The sequence below is a fragment of the Pinus tabuliformis genome, chromosome X, assembly GCF_031772625.1.
Source record: "Pinus tabuliformis cultivar Carrire ecotype Pingquan chromosome X, CPIR1, whole genome shotgun sequence".
Classification (NCBI taxonomy): Eukaryota; Viridiplantae; Streptophyta; class Pinopsida; order Pinales; family Pinaceae; genus Pinus; species Pinus tabuliformis.
This window is the reverse complement of record NC_142308.1, coordinates 381104693-381123844: the sequence shown is the minus strand read 5'-3', so window position 1 is coordinate 381123844 and position 19152 is coordinate 381104693. Positions and strand designations below refer to the sequence as shown.

Genomic DNA, 19152 nt, shown 5'->3' with positions numbered 1-19152 from the left:
TTTGTGAGGGAGACTTCTGTTTGGGCAGGCCACTGTTCTGGGCACAAAAACTGAGGCAGTTTGACCCCTGTGTTGACCAGTGTTGACTGCCCTAGTTCAGGTTGTTGCGTTGACTTTTGTTGACCAAATTTGATTGGTTATTTTCAGACTGTTTTGGGCTGCATTATCTTGTTGTTGGAGGCCAAGTTGACCAAGGTTGACTGAGCTGTTTTGGAGGTCAATTTCAGTGCTGTTGACCAGCGTTGACTTTTTGGTTAGGGCTTTCTGTCTCTGTTGTTTTGACTGATCAGTTTGGGCAAGTGAATATTGTAAATTGTGAAGTAAAATTGATCTAAGCATAGAACATACCATTGTTATCCTAAAATTAACAGCAGAAGAGTTGACCAAATATCCAAACTCACATGAAAATTTTTGTGTTAATTCACAAATGCTAAGCCAAGAAACTAAGTATGAGCCTGTAATGAGATAGAAGAATGCTCTAAGGAAGTGTGAGAATACTAAACTGAACAAAACCAAACTGTTGCAGTGATTTGGACAAAACGAGGAGGCATTATCTTGATGCATGCTAGGGTGTTAGAATTTTGTAGTATCAGTTTGTGGATGGTAGTGGTGTCTCTTTTGGTCAGAATCAAACAATATAGTTCGGATAATCAGTGAATAACTGTATGGTTATTGGAATCTAGAACTAACTATGTATATTTGCGCCGGAATTAGCTGGGTTTTACCGAATAGTTGAATTTGGATCAGATATTATTGTGCATTATTCATTTGAAATATTGTTATGTATAATTGACATATTATTTACTGGAAGAAAGAATGATTAGTAATTCTAACAGAAAATATTTTTTTAAACCCTAGTTACCTATAGAAAACCTAGGGCAAATTTCCTTTAGCCACTACAACATCCCCCGCCCCTTTTTTTTGTTTTTTTTGTTTTTCAGGGGAGAGGGGGTGCACAAGGGAACACGCTATGGAAACATCCCCCTCAAAAATGAGACACGCAAATGCTCCCTTTTTACCAAACCCCATTCTTTTGAACCCCCTTAATAGTAATCATTGGTAATATTAAATTCTTAAAGTAAAAGGATAGAATTTACTTAAACTTTTAACATTACCATTGATTCTTTCAGGATGTTTGAGAGTGGTTCCAATCTCATTGTCGAAAGATGCAAATGGAACAATTGGAGTGTTGTAGACATGAAATATGGATCAAGCAAGGATCGAAAGGTGGAGTCCATACGTGCTATCCCAACTACTAGGGGTCCCCTTTAGAATGAAGGGAAAAAATAAAGTGTTTTTTTTTCTAACTAGTGGGGGCCAGCCCTGCCATAGAGGATAAGCATCCCTTGTGTGGTGAAGGAGCATCCTAGAACCCCTTGAGATGGGGGCATCCACAAGACAGCCCTTTTCCACAAAGAAAAGCAAACTATAAAACACAATTGTTACTAGAGACAATATTCGTTACTATCATCCAGGCATTAGAAAAAATTGTAAGGGGTATTGTCTATTTAAAATAGAATAGATCCAACATTTCCTCAGTTTATATATGAAAGCAATTTGTGAAGTGGAAACACGAAGGCATACTCAAAAAAACAGAAAATTTCTTTGATTTAGTGAAAAATCAACTTACACATGTGAAACTTATGTATTAATAAGAAGGAATGGAGGCATTTAAATTGAGAAAAGATCCCAATTGCTTGTACTTGCCACCATACATAACCACCCATTTTCTAGGATGCAATTTTAATACCTAAATGGGAGTTACAAATGTAGTTGGGCACAATAAGGACAAACAATACACTTCACATTAAACATAAAGGACAAGAAAACCACTAATGGACTACACGTACCACATATCAAAAACCACAAACAAATTCCTACCTAATGTGCTCATTAATCTCTTACCTCTATTACCAATCTCGATTGTGGTATTCATTGGAATATCAACATATTTTAAATGGTCAAAATTGGATCCAAAATATGCCAATTGGTTCTACTACCTTGAAATGGTCATCATTTGGATGCAAAGACCTTTCAGGTTATCATTTTTCTTTAAATGGGATGGAAATAAATGCAGTCATCTATTATTTTCAAAGAATAAACAATTAACTTATATAATGTTGCTGCACAAATGTGACTTTTGCATGCCCAAATCTCAATGGTTCCACTTTAAATATGCCTCCTTTAACAAAAGAACTCTAAGTAATAAATTGCCTTGTTATGACATTGATCCAAATAAATAAAGGATAACCATGTTATGTTCTTGTTTTGTTTCTCCCTAATCACTGTTATATTTACAACAAAATATAAACACAGAATTACCTAGAAGACTGTACTACAAACTTATTAGACCTGTATTTGCAAAATATATGACCTAACTAACTTGGAGTTCTCTACTATACCTTCAATAACTATTTTAAGTGTGTATCCACAAACTTAATAAAACAAAATCAGCACCCACATGGTGACTTACTAGTAAAAGTCGCCATACAGTTGGCCGCAAATATGGTGGGATGCCACTCCAAGCAAGCTCACGCAACGTGTCTGTGTTAATATGGAAAATGAAATAAATATGAGGGTTAAAAAACGAATTTCAGCAATGATTATAATCCATATAATTGATTAAAAGACAGGATGATATCCAGAAAGGTAGAACTGAGAAACATATGGTGTAAGAAAACAAAGGATGATATCCTCCAAACTAGTTTTAAGGAACGTTGCCTTGTTTCATATAAGAAAACAAGAATCGAAAGAAATGTTATTAACATACAAGAATGGCTAAAAAGTAGTTAATGGAGCTTACGACTATATGTATAAATATACCAAGGGAATACCTAAGGGCTTTCCAAGCTATCCACATAAGGAAATACAAAAGTACCATGAACAAAACATAAAACAACGTATTGCTAGACAACTGCCAGACATTAGCACTCAAAACAACTACAATAATAATGGAAGGCGGGGCCTGCTCAATAAAGTACTGTATTTGAGTAAAAAGGATCATCATTGTGTAAAACAATCTACACTCATCTTTTTATGATATCATCATGAGTTCAATGATACATCAAACCTAAAACAGAAGCCATAAATAATGCCAGCTGTGAAATAAATTTATGGCTCTATATCCAATTTGCTAAAAACCAATAAACCCTAATATAGAGGAAGGCGATTGTTTTGTTCCAATCATGGAACTCTGATTTAGCACCAAAGAAGAGATTTTGTTTATCATAGCATCTAGAAAGCTGACAACATATATGTAAGCAAAGCCAAGGACATTCTTGCAAATATTAAAAATCATTATTTTTATCAGTATAATGTTCAAGTAACAAGATGAATAAAATAATGACCAAAAATTCATACTACAGCATTTACCACCGTGCATGTTTTTTGGGAAAGGTTGTTCCTCATCTGATACTACTAGTAGTAAAATCACGTTTAATATGCTCACGTGCATCATAAGCAAAGTATATTATCTCTCGTTAATGTCATAAGGTTTCCACAAGTATGATTAGGACAATGATTAGTTAGATCTTAATCATATAACACCATCAACTTCCTTGCAACCATAAAGAGAAAATCCTTAAAAAGTTCAGATATCACAACTATGCACAAAATGAGCAGACATTATATCCATAAAGATGAAATACCATACATGAAACAAATAAAGACAAGAAACAATGATACAAGGTAGCATATGTGCATGCCTACTTGAGTATTATTTGGTAAGTATTGTTCCACATCCAATATTGTTTGCAAAATCAGTCACTGCATTTATAACCTCTTACAAAGTCTCTCTGGAAATGATCAATGCATAGAATCACAGCCCACCACATATGGTAAATGGCTAGGTGATTTCTAGCATATATCAGAACCCCTTCACCTATATAGAATAGGGCACAAGACTCCCCCTTGGTACCTTAGAGCTCAATTGCAAAAACGCAATCAAAAGGCTTTGCAAAAAATGGCATAGCTCCTCCCACTTACCAGGAATTTCCAATTACATGAAATGTCACAAGCATCAATAATGCAAAAAATATAAAATGCATACCAAAAATGGCAATAGATGCATGTCCAATTTAAACAAAAGCAGAGTGGGGCCTCTATCTTGGGACAACAAGATCCGAGACTTGAAATGAAATTTGAAAGAATTCTTGAAAGATAAATGTCCTAGGGACAGTCATGTAGCAAAGGTTTTCCTTTATAAACTGACCAGGTGCTCAAGTTTATGCTCAAAAATCAAAGTGTCAGAATCTTGTTAAACTCAACTTCAGATCGAAGAGCTCGTCATTCTGAATCCAATGGTGTGAACGGCACTCAAATCCGAACTCGTATGCAGAAGTTAGAGCAAGTCAAAGTTCAAGTTTGACTTGTCTACATGGCAAGATTGGATGACATGGCAAAGCCCTTCAGCGAATGAGGAGGCGCCAAGTGGCAGGCTGCCATTGGCCCCCGCATATCGCAAATCGCAATCGTAGAAGGAAAAGGTGTTACAAATCAGCCCCCGACAGGGTCAAGGTTGCGATGCAATTGCATATCGCAAACAAGTCAGAAACGGCCCCCGCAGGTATCAGGTTGTGATGCGATGGATCACAGATCACGATCGCATTTCGCAGGTAAACGCAAGTCCCGCTTAAGACTGTCGTTGGTTCTCCGTCGATTGCGAAATGTGATAAGTTCCCGGACGCGAGATGTTATGAGCCACAGTTTATACTCCCACCGGGCCGCGATATCGTTATTGCAACATTCCACCGTGTTAACAAGACCTTCAGCCCGCCAAACCTCGCCGATTGTGATTTGCGATATGGCCCACAGGTTATGGCCTGCAGCGCAACGAAATATTCGCTCGGTTAATGGATTTTGGAGCGGAAATGAGGGTTTCTGCCGGTTTTGGAGCAATTTGTGGAACAAATAGTGGGAGAAAGAGGCTAGATAGCCATTTTTGAGTATTCTGAACTCATGGAGACAGGTTTTAGAGACATTTGAGCATTGTAAACACACTTTTGTTATAATTTTGAGCATAATAGATAGGCCCAAGCATTGGAAGTTGGACCAAGGAGACATAGCCCAGGAGGGGTGAACTCCTCATCAAATCTCTATGTTGTGTGTTGTATTTTGATGTTCTTTGTTGTTATTTGCGGTTGTTCAGCATATGTTTTATGTTAAATTGTTTATAACATTTACATAAGAAATTCTCATGGGACTCAGTTAATTAAGCAAACATGGTGAATCCTTAAGCACTTGATAAGCAAATGATAAGCATCTTGGGTTTTATTATGAGTGAGGAATTAGCACAGCATTACTAATCTGTTCCATTTCAGATCAAGTTAGTATCAGAGCACTGGTTTTTGCTTACTAGATTTGCTTTGTGAAACAAGGATATAATTGTTTGCAAGTTTATGTCATGCTTACAAGGTTAAAGCTCAAAAGAGGTGAAGGAAAGCTGATTGGAAGCCCTGAAGTTGGGTCAAGTGGAAAAAGAGCAAGGTTGCCAAAGTCTTCTACACCAGTTCAGACTCAAGTTGCAATTGAGTCTTCAGAGACCATGTCTCATGAAGGAGAACCTACAAGCATGATAGAAGATGAGAAGACCTTCAGAAAGGCTTTCTTTGATATGACAGAGATGGTGAAGGTCCTCTATGAAGAGAGGAATAGCAGATTGCAAGGAGAAAGTTCCAAACCTCCCAAAGGAGAAGGCTCTTCAGGAGGAGGTAATGGGAATGGAGACAAGCCTCCACCCTCTCCACCATCTTCTTCATCTTCTACTTCACAATCATCTTCACACTCTTCCACTAATACAACCCTTACTCATACTCATCATCATTCTGCAAAAGGAACTAATAAATCACCTTTTCTAAAACTTGATGTTAAATTCGAGTTGCCTATGTACAATGGAGAAGTTAATGCAAAAAAGCTAGATAACTAGATTCGTTAGTTGGAGGTGTATTATAGAATTCAGAACCTTCAAGAGGAGGATATCAAAATTCAATTGGCTTCATTGAGAATGGAGGTTGCAACACTCATTTGGTGGGAAGCAAGGACTCAAGACGAGATCAAAAAACATGGTAAGATCTCTATTACTTGGTCTGATTTCATTGTTACTATAAAAAGACAATTCTGCCCTTTAGCCCATATGCAAAAAGCTATCACGAATTGGCAAAATTTCAGATAGTTAATGTTATGAAATCAGCTCACGAAAAGATAGAAAAGATAGATCAATGCCTTAAAAATAAGCCTCTTCGAGAGGCAACCTCCTTTACATTACACAAATGAACAATTCTTGGACAAGACCTCCTTTCTATATATAGGAGTCTAAGGGGTCATAATATAATCAGAGTCGACATAACAATAATAATGTAAGGGCACAACAATAGCAATAGTGGGTTTCTATGGGGCACAATAATAACAATATGAGGACTACATGGGCACAACAATATAATAAGGGGGTTGTACTAATAACAATAAGGGGTTACACTAGTAGTATAGGGACCTAACATGCCCCTCTCCTTCAAAAAGTGTTGTCCTCAACGCTTGAGTAGTTCTGGATGATTCTGTATAAAATACTCATCCTCCCATGTGTAATCTTCAGCGGGTAAGTTCTTCCACTTGATGAGATACTCTAAAATTGATCGATTTCTTAGCTGTCGATTTCTTGTTTCTGTGACTGTTTCAGGTTCCAATATGATTTTTCCTTCCTCGTCAAATTCTGACAATATTATTTGAACTAGGATCTTCTGCAACTTTTGAATGAGTGGCCACACGTCTTCATCATTCTTCCATTCATCATTTACTTCATTTACCCAATCTGGTTGAATAATAGAAATAACACAAAATAATGCTTCCACATCCTCATCCTTTCTTGAGAGTGCATCTCCAACAACATTTTTCTTCCCTTTTTTGTAGATGATTTCAATGTCATAGCTCAACATCTTTGTGACCCATTTTTGTTGCTCTTCAAAGGATAATATTTGTTCTAAAAAGTATTTAAGACTATCATGATCCGTTTTAAACTTGAAGTGTCTTCCCATTAAGTAGGGTCGCCATTTCTTAAGTGCATGTAGTATTGCCAACATTTCCTTCTCATAAATAGCTTTGTGTAAATACTTTCCTTTGATTGGATGACTTTCGAAAGCAATGGGTCTTTCATCTTGCATTAAAACAGCACCAATTCCATTTCCTGAAGCATCACATTCCACAATAAAGGTTTCTGTGAAGTCCGGCATAGCTAAGACCGGTGCTTGGCACATTGCTTCCTTAAGATGTTTGAAGGCCTTTGTTGCTTCTGGAGCCCATGAAAATGCATTTTTCTTCAATAATGTTGTTAGAGGTGTTGTTATTCTCCCATAATTCTTAACAAACTTGCGATAATACCCTGTTAACCTAAGAAATCCTCACAGATGCTTTATGGATGTGGGGATTTTCCATTCCTTAACGGCTTTAATTTTGCTAGGGTCTACCTTAACACCTTCATGAGATACAATATGACCCAGATATTCCACCTCTTGTACTCCAAAGAAACATTTGGAGCTTTTTGCATATAATTGTTTCTCCTCCAATAGTTTGAGCACCCTGTCAACATGTTGAACATGATCCTTCCAAGACTTGCTGTAGATTAGTATATCATCAAAAAATACTAACACAAATTTTCTAAGGAAGGGTTTGAAAATGGAATTCATCAAACCTTGAAATGTATAAGGTGAATTGGTAAGGCCAAAAGGCATGACCAAAAATTCATAATGACCCTCATGAGTTCTAAATGTTGTTTTCAGAATGTCTTTAGTCTTCATTCTGATTTGATGATATCCTGAACAAAGATCCAACTTGGTGAAGTAAATTGATCCATTCAATTCATCCAATAATTCATCAATGGCAGGAATGGGAAATTTATCTTTAATAGTGGGCTTGTTGAGCTCCCTATAATCCGAACACATGTGCCACGATCCATCCTTCTTGTGCACAAATACCACTGGAGCAGAGAAAGAACTTTGACTAGGTTGAATTATACCAGCCTCTAGCATTTATGCAACCATACGTTCAATTTCACTCTTTTGGGCATAGGGATATCTGTACAACCTGATGTTTGGAGGAACACTTCCTGGAATCAAATGAATAGCATGATCATGGTCACGAATAGGTGGGAGGCCTTTGGAAGTCTCAAATACCTTGGAATGATTGTCCAAGACTTTTTGGAGATCTGGAGAAATAGATGATTTCGCTGTGGGAACCTTTAGCGAACATAATTGTGCAATTACGCCTTGTTGTTCCTTCTTTAGAAGCTTTGTCATAACGTTAGAACTTATTATCTTTCCCTGTTTCCCTGCAATACCTCTTAATTCAACTTCCTTTCCTTCCACAAAATTTCATGAAAAGTTCTTGAAAATTAAAAGATATTGTACCCAAAGATTGTAGCCATTGGACTCCTAGTACAACATCAGCGCCACCCATTGGAATGGAAAGCATTGGGCTATTCAATACACATTCTCCCATGGATAGCTTGATATTATGGCACTTTCCAGAGCAATTTATGATCCGTCCACTTGCAACCATCACTTGACACTCTGGTGCTGGATATAGGAAGCAATTCAATTCCTTGGCTATCTTATAATGAATAAAATTATGGGCAATGCCTGAATCAATCAACACTATTACATTTTTCTTTTTGGTATGTCCTTCTATCTTGATAGTTTGAGGAGTGGTGATCTCGGCAAATGCATTACAAGATATGGTTGGATTCATTTCTTCTTTCTTGATGTGATCTTTCACTTCTTGAACCTTTTTCTTCTTGATATGTCCTTCTATTTTGAGAGTTTGAGGAGTGGTAATTCTTGCCAATGCTTTACAAGATAAGGTCGGATTCATTTCTTCTTTCTCCAGGGTTGGTTCCTGGTTTATATCCTCTCTTTTTTAATGTTTCTTGATCATTTTCTTCCTCCTCTTCACAATCTATGTAAAATAATTTCTTCTCAGCACACTTATGACATTTAGTGTATTTGTTATCACAAATGTAACAAAGCACTATTTCTCTTTTTTCTTCAAGTCGTTGTGGTGTAAACCTTGTAGGTTGTGGGAGGCTAGGAGCAAAAACACTTCCATATTTATAGTTGTGAGTGGTGGGCTTCCTTCTTCCCATAATTTCGCTTTCAATTTTTCTTGCCAACCTGAATGCCTTCTCCAATGAATCTAGTTCTCAAAGATGAAGCTCATGTTGAATGTTATCCTTTAAAGTCCCTATGAAGACATCAATCATTTGATTCTCCGAAATATCATTTACCCTTATATTCAATTTTTGAAAGTCCTCAATGTGCTCCGCCATTGAACCCTTTTGTTTGAGATTTATCAATTGGCTAAAGAAGGTGTTTCTCTTTGTATCTTCATAATGTGCTATCATTTCCTCCGTGAAAATTGACCACGTAACAAGTGGTTTACGAGAACAAAGCCCTTTATACCATAAAAATTGATTCGGTTCTAAATAATTAGATGCAATACGTACCTTTTGTAACAGTGGTACACCATGTAGATCAAAATATTTCTCCATCTGTAGTATCCAATTTACCGGATCCTTGCCATCAAACTTCCTCATCTCGCTTTTTCTTGATTTTAGGAGCTCGATCTTGAAACGACTGTAACTCTGTAATTTCAGATCTTTAAGTTCTGAAATTTTGGCCTATAATATCCCTCTGAGTCCTCTTTCTAACTCTACAAGTCTTATCGCAATTGGATTCTCGAAGAAATATTTATTCCCAATCTCCCGCGATGACCTAATTATAGACTAGTTCAGTAGAGTGAACTTGTACGATGTGCCACATGTCATTGTTTCAACCTTAGGTTCTAAAAATTATACCCAAACAAAATACAGTCCGTCCTCTTTCTGTAACTTCTTACGAAATTTCAATCTGATGCTCAGAGAGAAAGTTATGACGATTTTCCCAAGGTCACATGTTTAAGATGTAATTCGAGAGTCTACAAAAACCCTAACTTCCTCAAATCATATATCTGAAAATATAGCGAGACAAGATCTGAAATTCGGACCCAAGATTCAGACCGATTTCTTCTCAAATGGGTTTTTTCTTTAGCTTCTAAAACTTCGTAGCGAAAAGGGTAAGCGCAAATTCCACAATGACCTGTTTTAGATGAAATTCTGGAGCTTGCAAAAACCCTAACTTCCTTAGATCATATCTCCGAAAATATAGCGAGACAAAATCCGAAATTCGAACATGAGGTTCAGCAAGATTGCTTCTCAAATGGGTTTTTTTTAGCTTCTGAAACATCGCAGAAAAAAATTTATAGCGAAAATACCACGATAACCTGTTTGGAGCAGCGAAACCCTAAAATCCAAAGCCCTGATACCAAATGTTATGAAACCACTCACAAAAAGATAGATCAATGCCTTGGAAATAAGCCTCTTCAAGGGGGCAACCTCTTTTACATTACACAAATGAACAATTCTTGGATGATACAAATGACAAGACCTCCTTTCTATATATAGGAGTCTAAGGGGTCATAATATAATCAGAGCCAACATAACAATAATAATGTAAGGGCACAACAATAACAATAGTGGGTTTCTATGGGGCACAATAATAACAATATAGGGACTACATGGGCACAACAATATAATAAGGGTGTTGAACTAATAACAATAAGGGGTTACACTAGTAGTATCGGGACCTAACAGTTAAAAGGTCAAAATGTGCAAGAGTATACTCAAGAGTTTAGGAAAAGAGCTCTTATGCTAGGAGTAGACTCGCAGTCATAAGATGCTTTGTTGAAATATATAGGAGGTTTGCATAGCCATCTTCGACACACCATTCTTATGTTTAATCCCACACATCTTGATGAGGTTTGTGTTCAAGCTTCACACCTCGAAGCAAGAGGGGAAAATGTATAAGAAGAAAGTAAGAAGAAGCCATTCCAAAGTGGTGAAAAAAGAAAGAAATCTAAAGGAAAGCAAAAGAAAAATGCTTCTGTTAAGAGAGAAGGGGAGAAACCCGTGTGCAATAATTGTTCCGAAGAGGGCCATAATGAAGCGCATTGCTAGAAGCTTCATCCTGAATTATGACCGAAGAAATTTAACAATAAAGGGAAACAAATGACAAACGTTGTTGTACAACAAGACTTGGGTTCTGACTCAGGTGATGAAACCAAGATTGCAGCCACAGTTACTAAGGGAAGAGCCGTGGAAAAAGCATACAAAGAGGAAGTCGTGGCAAGCACCAGCGCAGCAAATAAATCCAACAACGTTTCAAATGAATAAACCAGAATTGAGTTGTTTCATATCCGAGTTATTTCCAAACACACCAAGATTGATACACTATTTGACAGTGGTTCCCAAGGAAATTTATTTTCTGCGGATTTGGTCAAGAAATTGAATCTGGAAATCATGCCTCATCATAAATCGTATCCATTGGGTTGGATAACCAAGGATGCAAATCTTCAGGTCATAAGGAAATGTGTTTTCAGGTTTGTTGTTACTTGCCAATTTCGTTGATGAAGTCAAATTAGATGTGGTGTCGCTGGATATTTCTAGAATTGTGTTGGGAAGCTCGTATTTGTATGACAGGAAAGTCGTTTTCCATAGATTTGAGAACAAATATCATTTGTTCAAGGATAGAGTGGAGTATATTGTGGGAGCCCATCGTAGGAAGCCTAATTTGTTTTTGGCAAGCGCAGGGCAAATGAAGCAATTGGTCAATTCCAGTAAGAGTCTCGTGCTCCTTATGATCAAGCAGAAAAATGACACGGAGCATGAATCCTTTGTAGGTTGTGACGTGAAGCTAAAAGCCGAATTGGTTGATGTGGTCAATCAATATGAAGACATGTTTCAAGAACCAAAGGGATTGCCACCAAAAAGGGGAATTCAACATGAAATTCAGCGACAAGAAGACTAGTAGAGTTTAGGCTTCTGTGATCCATATCAAGTTTACAAAAGATTTTTCGGCGAAGATCACATGAAACATCATTTGTCGACGCGTTTCGAACCAACCAGTGTGGTTCATCGTCAGGACAAGTTGAAGAAACAGATCCAGCTTAGCAAGTTAAATAGACAGAGCAGAGCCTCCAACGGCTAAAAAGACCAACAGCTACTTTTGACTAGGTACCGGGATCAAAACCCTTTTTTAATAATTTAAGGGAAAAAGTTACCCTAGGGGTACCAATCCCTTAAAATAAATTAAATAAAAATAATTTTATGATAATAGTTAGTTAAAAATATTAATAAATAATTAAAATATTATATAAAAATTAATTCATGATAATAGTTAGTTAAAAATAAATAATTAAAAATTATATTTAAGGGAAAAAATTACCCTAGGGGGACCAATCCCTTAAAATAAATTAAATAAAAATAATTTTATGATAATAGTTAGTAAAAAATTATTAATAAATAATTTTATGATAATAGTTAGTTAAAAATATTAATAAATAATTGAAATGTTATGTTAAATTAGTAATTAAAATAATTCATGATAATAGTTAGTTAAAATAAATAATTAAAAATTATATTTAAGGGAAAAAATTACCCTAGGGGGACCAATCCCTTAAAATAAAATAAATAAAAATAATTTAATGATCATAGTTAGTTAAAAATTATTAATAAATAATTAAAATTTTATGTTAAATAAAAATAAATAATTAAAAATAGTAAGTTAAATTAGTATTAGAGGAATTAAAAACAGGACTATTTTTATATAAACAAATGAATATAAAATAAAGAGAAGGTATGAATGAAAAAATTAATATAATTCAACTTAAAAATAATAAAGTAAGTTAAAAAAATAATAATAATAAATAAATAAAATAAAAATAAAAATAAATAAATCAAAATCAAAATCAAATAAACCAAACTATAATAATAATAATAAAAAGGGACGACTAGGTCAAGAGTGTTGGGACCCAACACCGACTGATTTTCCAGCCATCATCTCTATTGAGATTACTCGGCCTCTTTTCAATCTCAAGCGCCTCCCAAAATTTCCGATGATGGAAGTGCGAAACCTTAGCAATAACACTAGCTTCCTCAATACAAACATGATGATTAGTTTTCTCAGCATGCTCAGCTAAAGCGGAAGACTTAGTTCGCCTATGCTTAAGGTCTGTTGCATGCTCACTAATCCTCTGATTAATGGAGCAACCAGTTTCCCCAATGTAGGGGGTCCCACAGGAACAGGGGATCAAGTACACACCTTTCATATCTTTAGGGTCGATAGGATCCTTCGCTGATCGGAGGGACATGCGAATGGCGTTCAGGGGCCTAAAGGTCACAGGGACATTATGCGTCCTGAGAATCCTACCAATCTTATCAGTAGTCCCCTGAACATACGGAAGATGGACACCTGGAACTCGCTCCTTTGGTTCTCGTTGAGACAGCGAATTCTTGGAAGCTTTAAGGAAAGCCCTCTGACCCATGAATCTACTATAACCATTCTCAACAAAGACATCTAGGAGATAGGATTTTTCTTTCTCAAAACTCTTCTTATCCGAGATCCTTAGAGCCCGAGTAGCAAGGGTATTGAGAACACCCATCTTTTGAGCCGGGAAATGATGGGAACTGGCATGAAGATACTGGTCAGTATGCGTTTTCTTCCAAAAAACTTGGTGGCCGAGGGAACCATCACTATTCTTAGAAATAAGAATATCGAGGAACGGAAGGCAACCATCGACCTCCTGCTCCATAGTGAACTTAATGGCAGAGGATTGATTATTGAGATGATTGAAGAAGAGATCTAATTCTTCTTGGCCGTCAGACCAGATAACATTGGTGTCATCCACATATCTTCTCCAAATTTTTGGCAAGAGCCGGGAAGAGTTTAGAGCCTTGGACTCAAAATCTTCCATGAAAAGATTAGCAACGACAAGGGAAAGGGGTGAACCCATGGCAACCCCACAGGTTTGCTCGAAGAACTCTCCCTCAAAACAGAAAAACGTAGAAGTGAGACAGATCTCAACTAACTTAGCAGTGTCAGGATCTGTTAGGGGGTTGATCACCTCCATGGCCTCACTAATAGGATGCAATTGAAGAGGGAAACAACATCAAAACTAACAAGAATGTCCCCAGGGTCAAGCTTGATGTCCTTGAGCTCCTTAATGAAGGAAGTAGAGTCCTTTACGAAGGACTCCGTACGACCAACCAAGGGCTTAAGCTTTAACGCAAGGAACTTAGCAAGAAGGTAGGTAGTACCACCAATGGTGTTGACAATGGGCCTCAAGGGAGCCCCATCCTTGTGAATCTTGGGGAGACCATAGATTCTAGGTGTGATAAGGTTGCTTTCAATGAGTTTATGGTGCAGGGAACTCATTGAGCTAATGGATTTAATGGCAAGCGCCACATTCTTAGCAACATTCTTTAACGGATTCTTAGGTAGCTTTTTGTAGCTACCACTATTATGAAGATGATCCAACATCTTGCTGCGGTAATCAGCCTTGTTCAGAATGACGGCAGTACCACCCTTGTCTGCCTTTAAAACAATGATATCCTTATTCTGCTTTAAGGATTTGAGAGCGGCAGATTCTTCCTTGCTAAGGTTGCTCTCAGGGGGCTTAGCCTTTCTTAAGACAACCGCACAATCTTGCCTAATGGTGTCCTTGACCTTATCAGGTAAATCTCTGATCCCAAACTCTATGTCACAAATGATATCATCTACAGGGATTTTCTTCGGAGCTAAGGCAAAATTTAAACCTTTGCATAAAACTTTAAAAACAGAAGGGGAAAAGGAGAAACTGGAAAGATTTAAAACCCTATTATTAGAACGAGAAGAAAGGCAATGATTATAAACATCATTCCTATTTTTCTCCATGCTAGAAATATTAGCATTAAAAGATGAGTACTTATTATTCGAATTCTTATTGTTTTTATTATTAATGAATCTATTATTATTATATTTATTATCATAATGATTATTATTATTGTTAATATTCTTATTATAAATATTAATATTATTATTATAAATATTACTATTATTATTATTCTTGATAAAGTTATTATCAATATTATTAATATTATTATTCATATCATTATTATTACAATAGTTAATATCATTATTCGTATCCTTATTATTCTTATTAATAATATTATTACTATACATATCATTATTATCACTTTTAATAATATAGTTATTATTCATATCACAATGGTTATCATTATTACTATAGTTATTATTCATATCACAATGATCCTCATTATTACTATAGTTATTATTCACATCACATATATTATCAATATCATTAGAAGACAGCGCACTCCTCGAAGGGTGACTGTCAAGGACCAACGGACGGGGAGAGGGGGTCGAGCCTTCTCTGATCCCAACGGACCTGCGAGCCAAACTGATACCCGGTTCTGCGGTCAAGCTATGCACCAAGGAGCTACAAACCACCGGAGACATCACGCTGACCAACCGGCCTGAAGGTTGACTGCAAGATACCAAAGGACGAGGAAGGGGGGCCGAGCCCTCACTGACCACCTCTGACCGGCGTGCCAAAGCTATTCCAGGTTCTGAGGACGAGCTACGCACCCGACCAACCGACGAGGAAACCAAGCTGACCAACCGGCCAGTCGAAACGACTGCGGGCTCTTTGCCAAGCAACGATGGGAGATCAGAATTAGGTGCCACTGGATTTGAACCTCCGCTGCCTGTCAAATCGATTCCGGGCACTGCAGACAAGCTATGCACCGAGGAGCGACCAGAGCTAGGTGACAACGAACCTGCTAACGCTGGATCTGAGCCCTCGCTGACCCCAACCAACCCGCCTGATTTCGAGTACCTTCCACGCAGCGAGGAAACGGAGATACCACAAGGAGACAGCGCAGAAGAAACCTCTGGATCAGAAACCCTCAGCGCAGGCAAGGAAGAAGGAATCGGAGGAGAGTTACCCACAGCCATGCAGCCGCCAAGCGATACCTGACCCACGCCTGGAAAGGAAGAGCGATCTGGATGATTGGCGCTAGAAGGAGAGCACTCATTATCACCAGAGTGATTTCCCTCAACGCAGCAATCTGGAAGAACGCTTTCCTGGGAGACAAACCCCAATCTGTAGGTAAGGGCAGCTCGGTCATCAACAGAGCTGTCAGATAACCAACTATTAAGCGCAGAGATTTGACCAGGAGAAATACGGCTCCGGGAAGCTACTCCCCTAGATCTATCCAGAACTGCAGAATTTTCAACAAGCCTCTGAAACTTAGAAGCTTGATGCTGCTGCCGAATCTCTTCTAACCGAAGGGACTTCAGAGCTGAACAGACAACTATTCTGGCCCAAAGGGAAGATGAAAACAAGTTCCCAAGATCCAGATGTAAACCCAAAAGAAACCGAGAAAGCAAATTCAGAGATTTCCTGACCCTACTGATTTCTGCCCTTATTAATGTGTGCTCTCCTTCTGGCGCCAATCATCCAGATCGCTCTTCCTTTCCAGGCGTGGGTCAGGTATCGCTTGGCAGCTGCGTGGCTGTGGGTAACTCTCTTCCGATACCTTCTTCCATGCCTGCGCCGAGGATTTCTGATCCAGAGGTTTCTTTTGCGCTTTCACCGAGTGGTATCTCCGTTTCCTCGCTGCGTGGAAGGTCCTCGAAACCAGGCGGGTTGGTTGGGGTCAGCGAGGGCTCAGATCCAGCGTTAGCGGGTTCGTTGTCACCTAGCTCTGGTCGCTCCTCGGTGCATAGCTTGTCTGCAGTGCCCGGAATCGATTTGATAGGCAGCGGAGGTTCAGATCCGATGGCACCTAATTCTGATCTCCCATCATTGCTTGGCAAAGAGCCCGCAGTCGTTTCGGCTGGCCGGTTGGTCAGTTTGGTTTCCTCGTCGGTTGGTCAGGTGCGTAGCTCATCCTCAGAACCTGGAATAGCTTTGGCACGCCGGTCAGAGGTGGTCAGTGAGGACTCGACCCCCCTTCCTCGTCCTTTGGTATCTAGCAGTCAACCTTCAGGCCGGTTGGTCAGCGTGATGTCTCCGGTGGTTTGCAGCTCCCTGGTGCATAGCTTGACCGCAGAACCGAGTATCAGTTTGGCTCGCAGGTCCGTTGGGATCAGAGAAGGCTCGACCCCCTCTCCCCGTCCGTGGGTCCTTGACAGTCACCCTTCGAGGAGTGCGCTGTCTTCTAATGATATTGATAATATATGTGATATGAATAATAACTATAGTAATAATGAGGATCATTGTGATATGAATAATAACTATAGTAATAATGATAACCGTTGTGATATGAATAATAACTATATTATTAAAAGTGATAATAATGATATGTATAGTAATAATATTATTAATAAGAATAATAAGGATACGAATAATGATATTAACTATTGTAACAATAATGATATGAATAGTAGTATTAATAATATTGATAATAACTTTATCAAGAATAATAATAATAGTAATATTTATAATAATAATATTAATATTTATAATAAGAATATTAACAATAATAATAATCATTATAATAATAAATATAATAATAATGGATTCATTAATAATAAAAACAATAAGAATTCGAATAATAAGTACTTATCTTTTAATGCTAATATTTCTAGCATGGAGAAAAATAGGAATGATGTTTATAATCATTGCCTTTCTTCTCGTTCTAATAATAGGGTTTTAAATCTTTCCAGTTTCTCCTTTCCCCCTTCTGTTTTTAAAGTTTTATGCAAAGGTTTAAATTTTGCCTTAGCTTCGAAGAAAATCCCTGTAGATGATATCATTTGTGACATAGAGTTTGGGATCAGAGATTTACCTGATAAGGTCAAGGACACCATTAGGCAAGATTGTGCGGTTGTCTTAAGAAAGGCTAAGCCCCCTGAGAGCAACCTTAGCAAGGAAGAATCTGCCGCTCTCAAATCCTTAAACCAGAACAAGGATATCATTGTTTTAAAGGTAGACAAGGGTGGTGTTGCCGTCATTCTGAACAAGGCTGATTACCGCAGCAAGATGTTGCATCATCTTCATAATAGTGGTAGCTACAAAAAGCTTCCTAGGAATCCGTTAAAGAAGGTTGCTAAGAATGTGGCGATTGCCATTAAATCCATTAGCTCAATGAGTTCCCTGCACCATAAACTCATTGAAAGCAACCCTATCACACCTAGAATCTATGGTCTCCCCAAGATTCACAAGGATGGGGCTCCCTTGAGACCCATTGTCAACACCATTGGTGGTCCTACCTACCTTCTTGCTAAGTTCCTTGCGTTAAAGCTTAAGCCCTTGGTTGGTCGTACGGAGTCCTTCGTAAAGGACTCTTCTTCCTTCATTAAGGAGCTCAAGGACATCAAGCTTGACCCTGGGACATTCTTGTTAGTTTTGATGTTGTTTCCCTCTTCACTTGCATCCCTATTAGTGAGGCCATGGAGGTGATCAACCGCCTAACAGATCCTGACACTGCTAAGTTAGTTGAGATCTGTCTCACTTCTACGTTTTTCTGTTTTGAGGGAGAGTTCTTCGAGCAAACCTGCGGGGTTGCCATGGGCTCACCCCTTTCCCCTGTCGTTGCTAATCTTTTCATGGAAGATTTTGAGTCCAAGGCTCTAAACTCTTCCCGGCTCTTGCCAAAGCTTTGGAGAAGATATGTGGATGACACCAATGTTATTTGGTCTCACGGCTAAGAAGAATTAGATCTCTTCTTCAATCATCTCAATAATCAATCCTCTGCCATTAAGTTCACCATGGAGCAGGAGGTCGATGGTTGCCTTCCGTTCCTCGATATTCTTATTTCTAAGAATAGTGATGGTTCCCTCGGCCACCAAGTTTTTCGGAAGAAAACGCATACTGAGCAGTATCTTCATGTCAATTCCCATCATTTCTCGGCTCAAAAGATGGGTGTTCTCAATACCCTTGCTACTCGGGCTCTAAGGATCTCGGATAAGAAGAGTTTTGAGAAAGAAAAATCCCATCTCCTTGATGTCTTTGTTGAAAATGGTTATAGTAGATTCATGGGTCAGAGGGCTTTCCTTAAAGCTTCCAAGAATTCGTTGTCTCAACGAGAACCAAAGGAGCGAGTTCCAGGTGTCCATCTTCCGTATGTTCAGGGGACTACTGATAAGATTGGTAGGATTCTCAGGACACATAGTGTCCCTGTGACCTTTAGGCCCCTGAACACCATTCGCATGTCCCTCCGATCAGCGAAGGATCCTATCGACCCTAAAGATATGAAAGGTATGTACTTGATCCCCTGTTCCTGTGGGA

The 19152-nt window shown here is 38.2% G+C and overlaps 1 protein-coding gene across 4 annotated transcripts in view; it reads right to left on the bottom strand.

Moving 5' to 3' along the window:
* The window catches only part of LOC149140132 (Ypt/Rab-GAP domain of gyp1p superfamily protein), a 287711-nt gene that overhangs the window by 242067 nt on the left and 26492 nt on the right, over positions 1-19152 (bottom strand). For all 4 annotated transcript variants that reach the window (XM_089446802.1, XM_089446799.1, XM_089446798.1 and 1 more), the window contains exon 4: positions 2474-2544. In XM_089446802.1, the coding sequence (XP_089302928.1) occupies positions 2474-2544 (71 nt within the window). The remainder of the gene's footprint in view (positions 1-2473; positions 2545-19152) is intronic.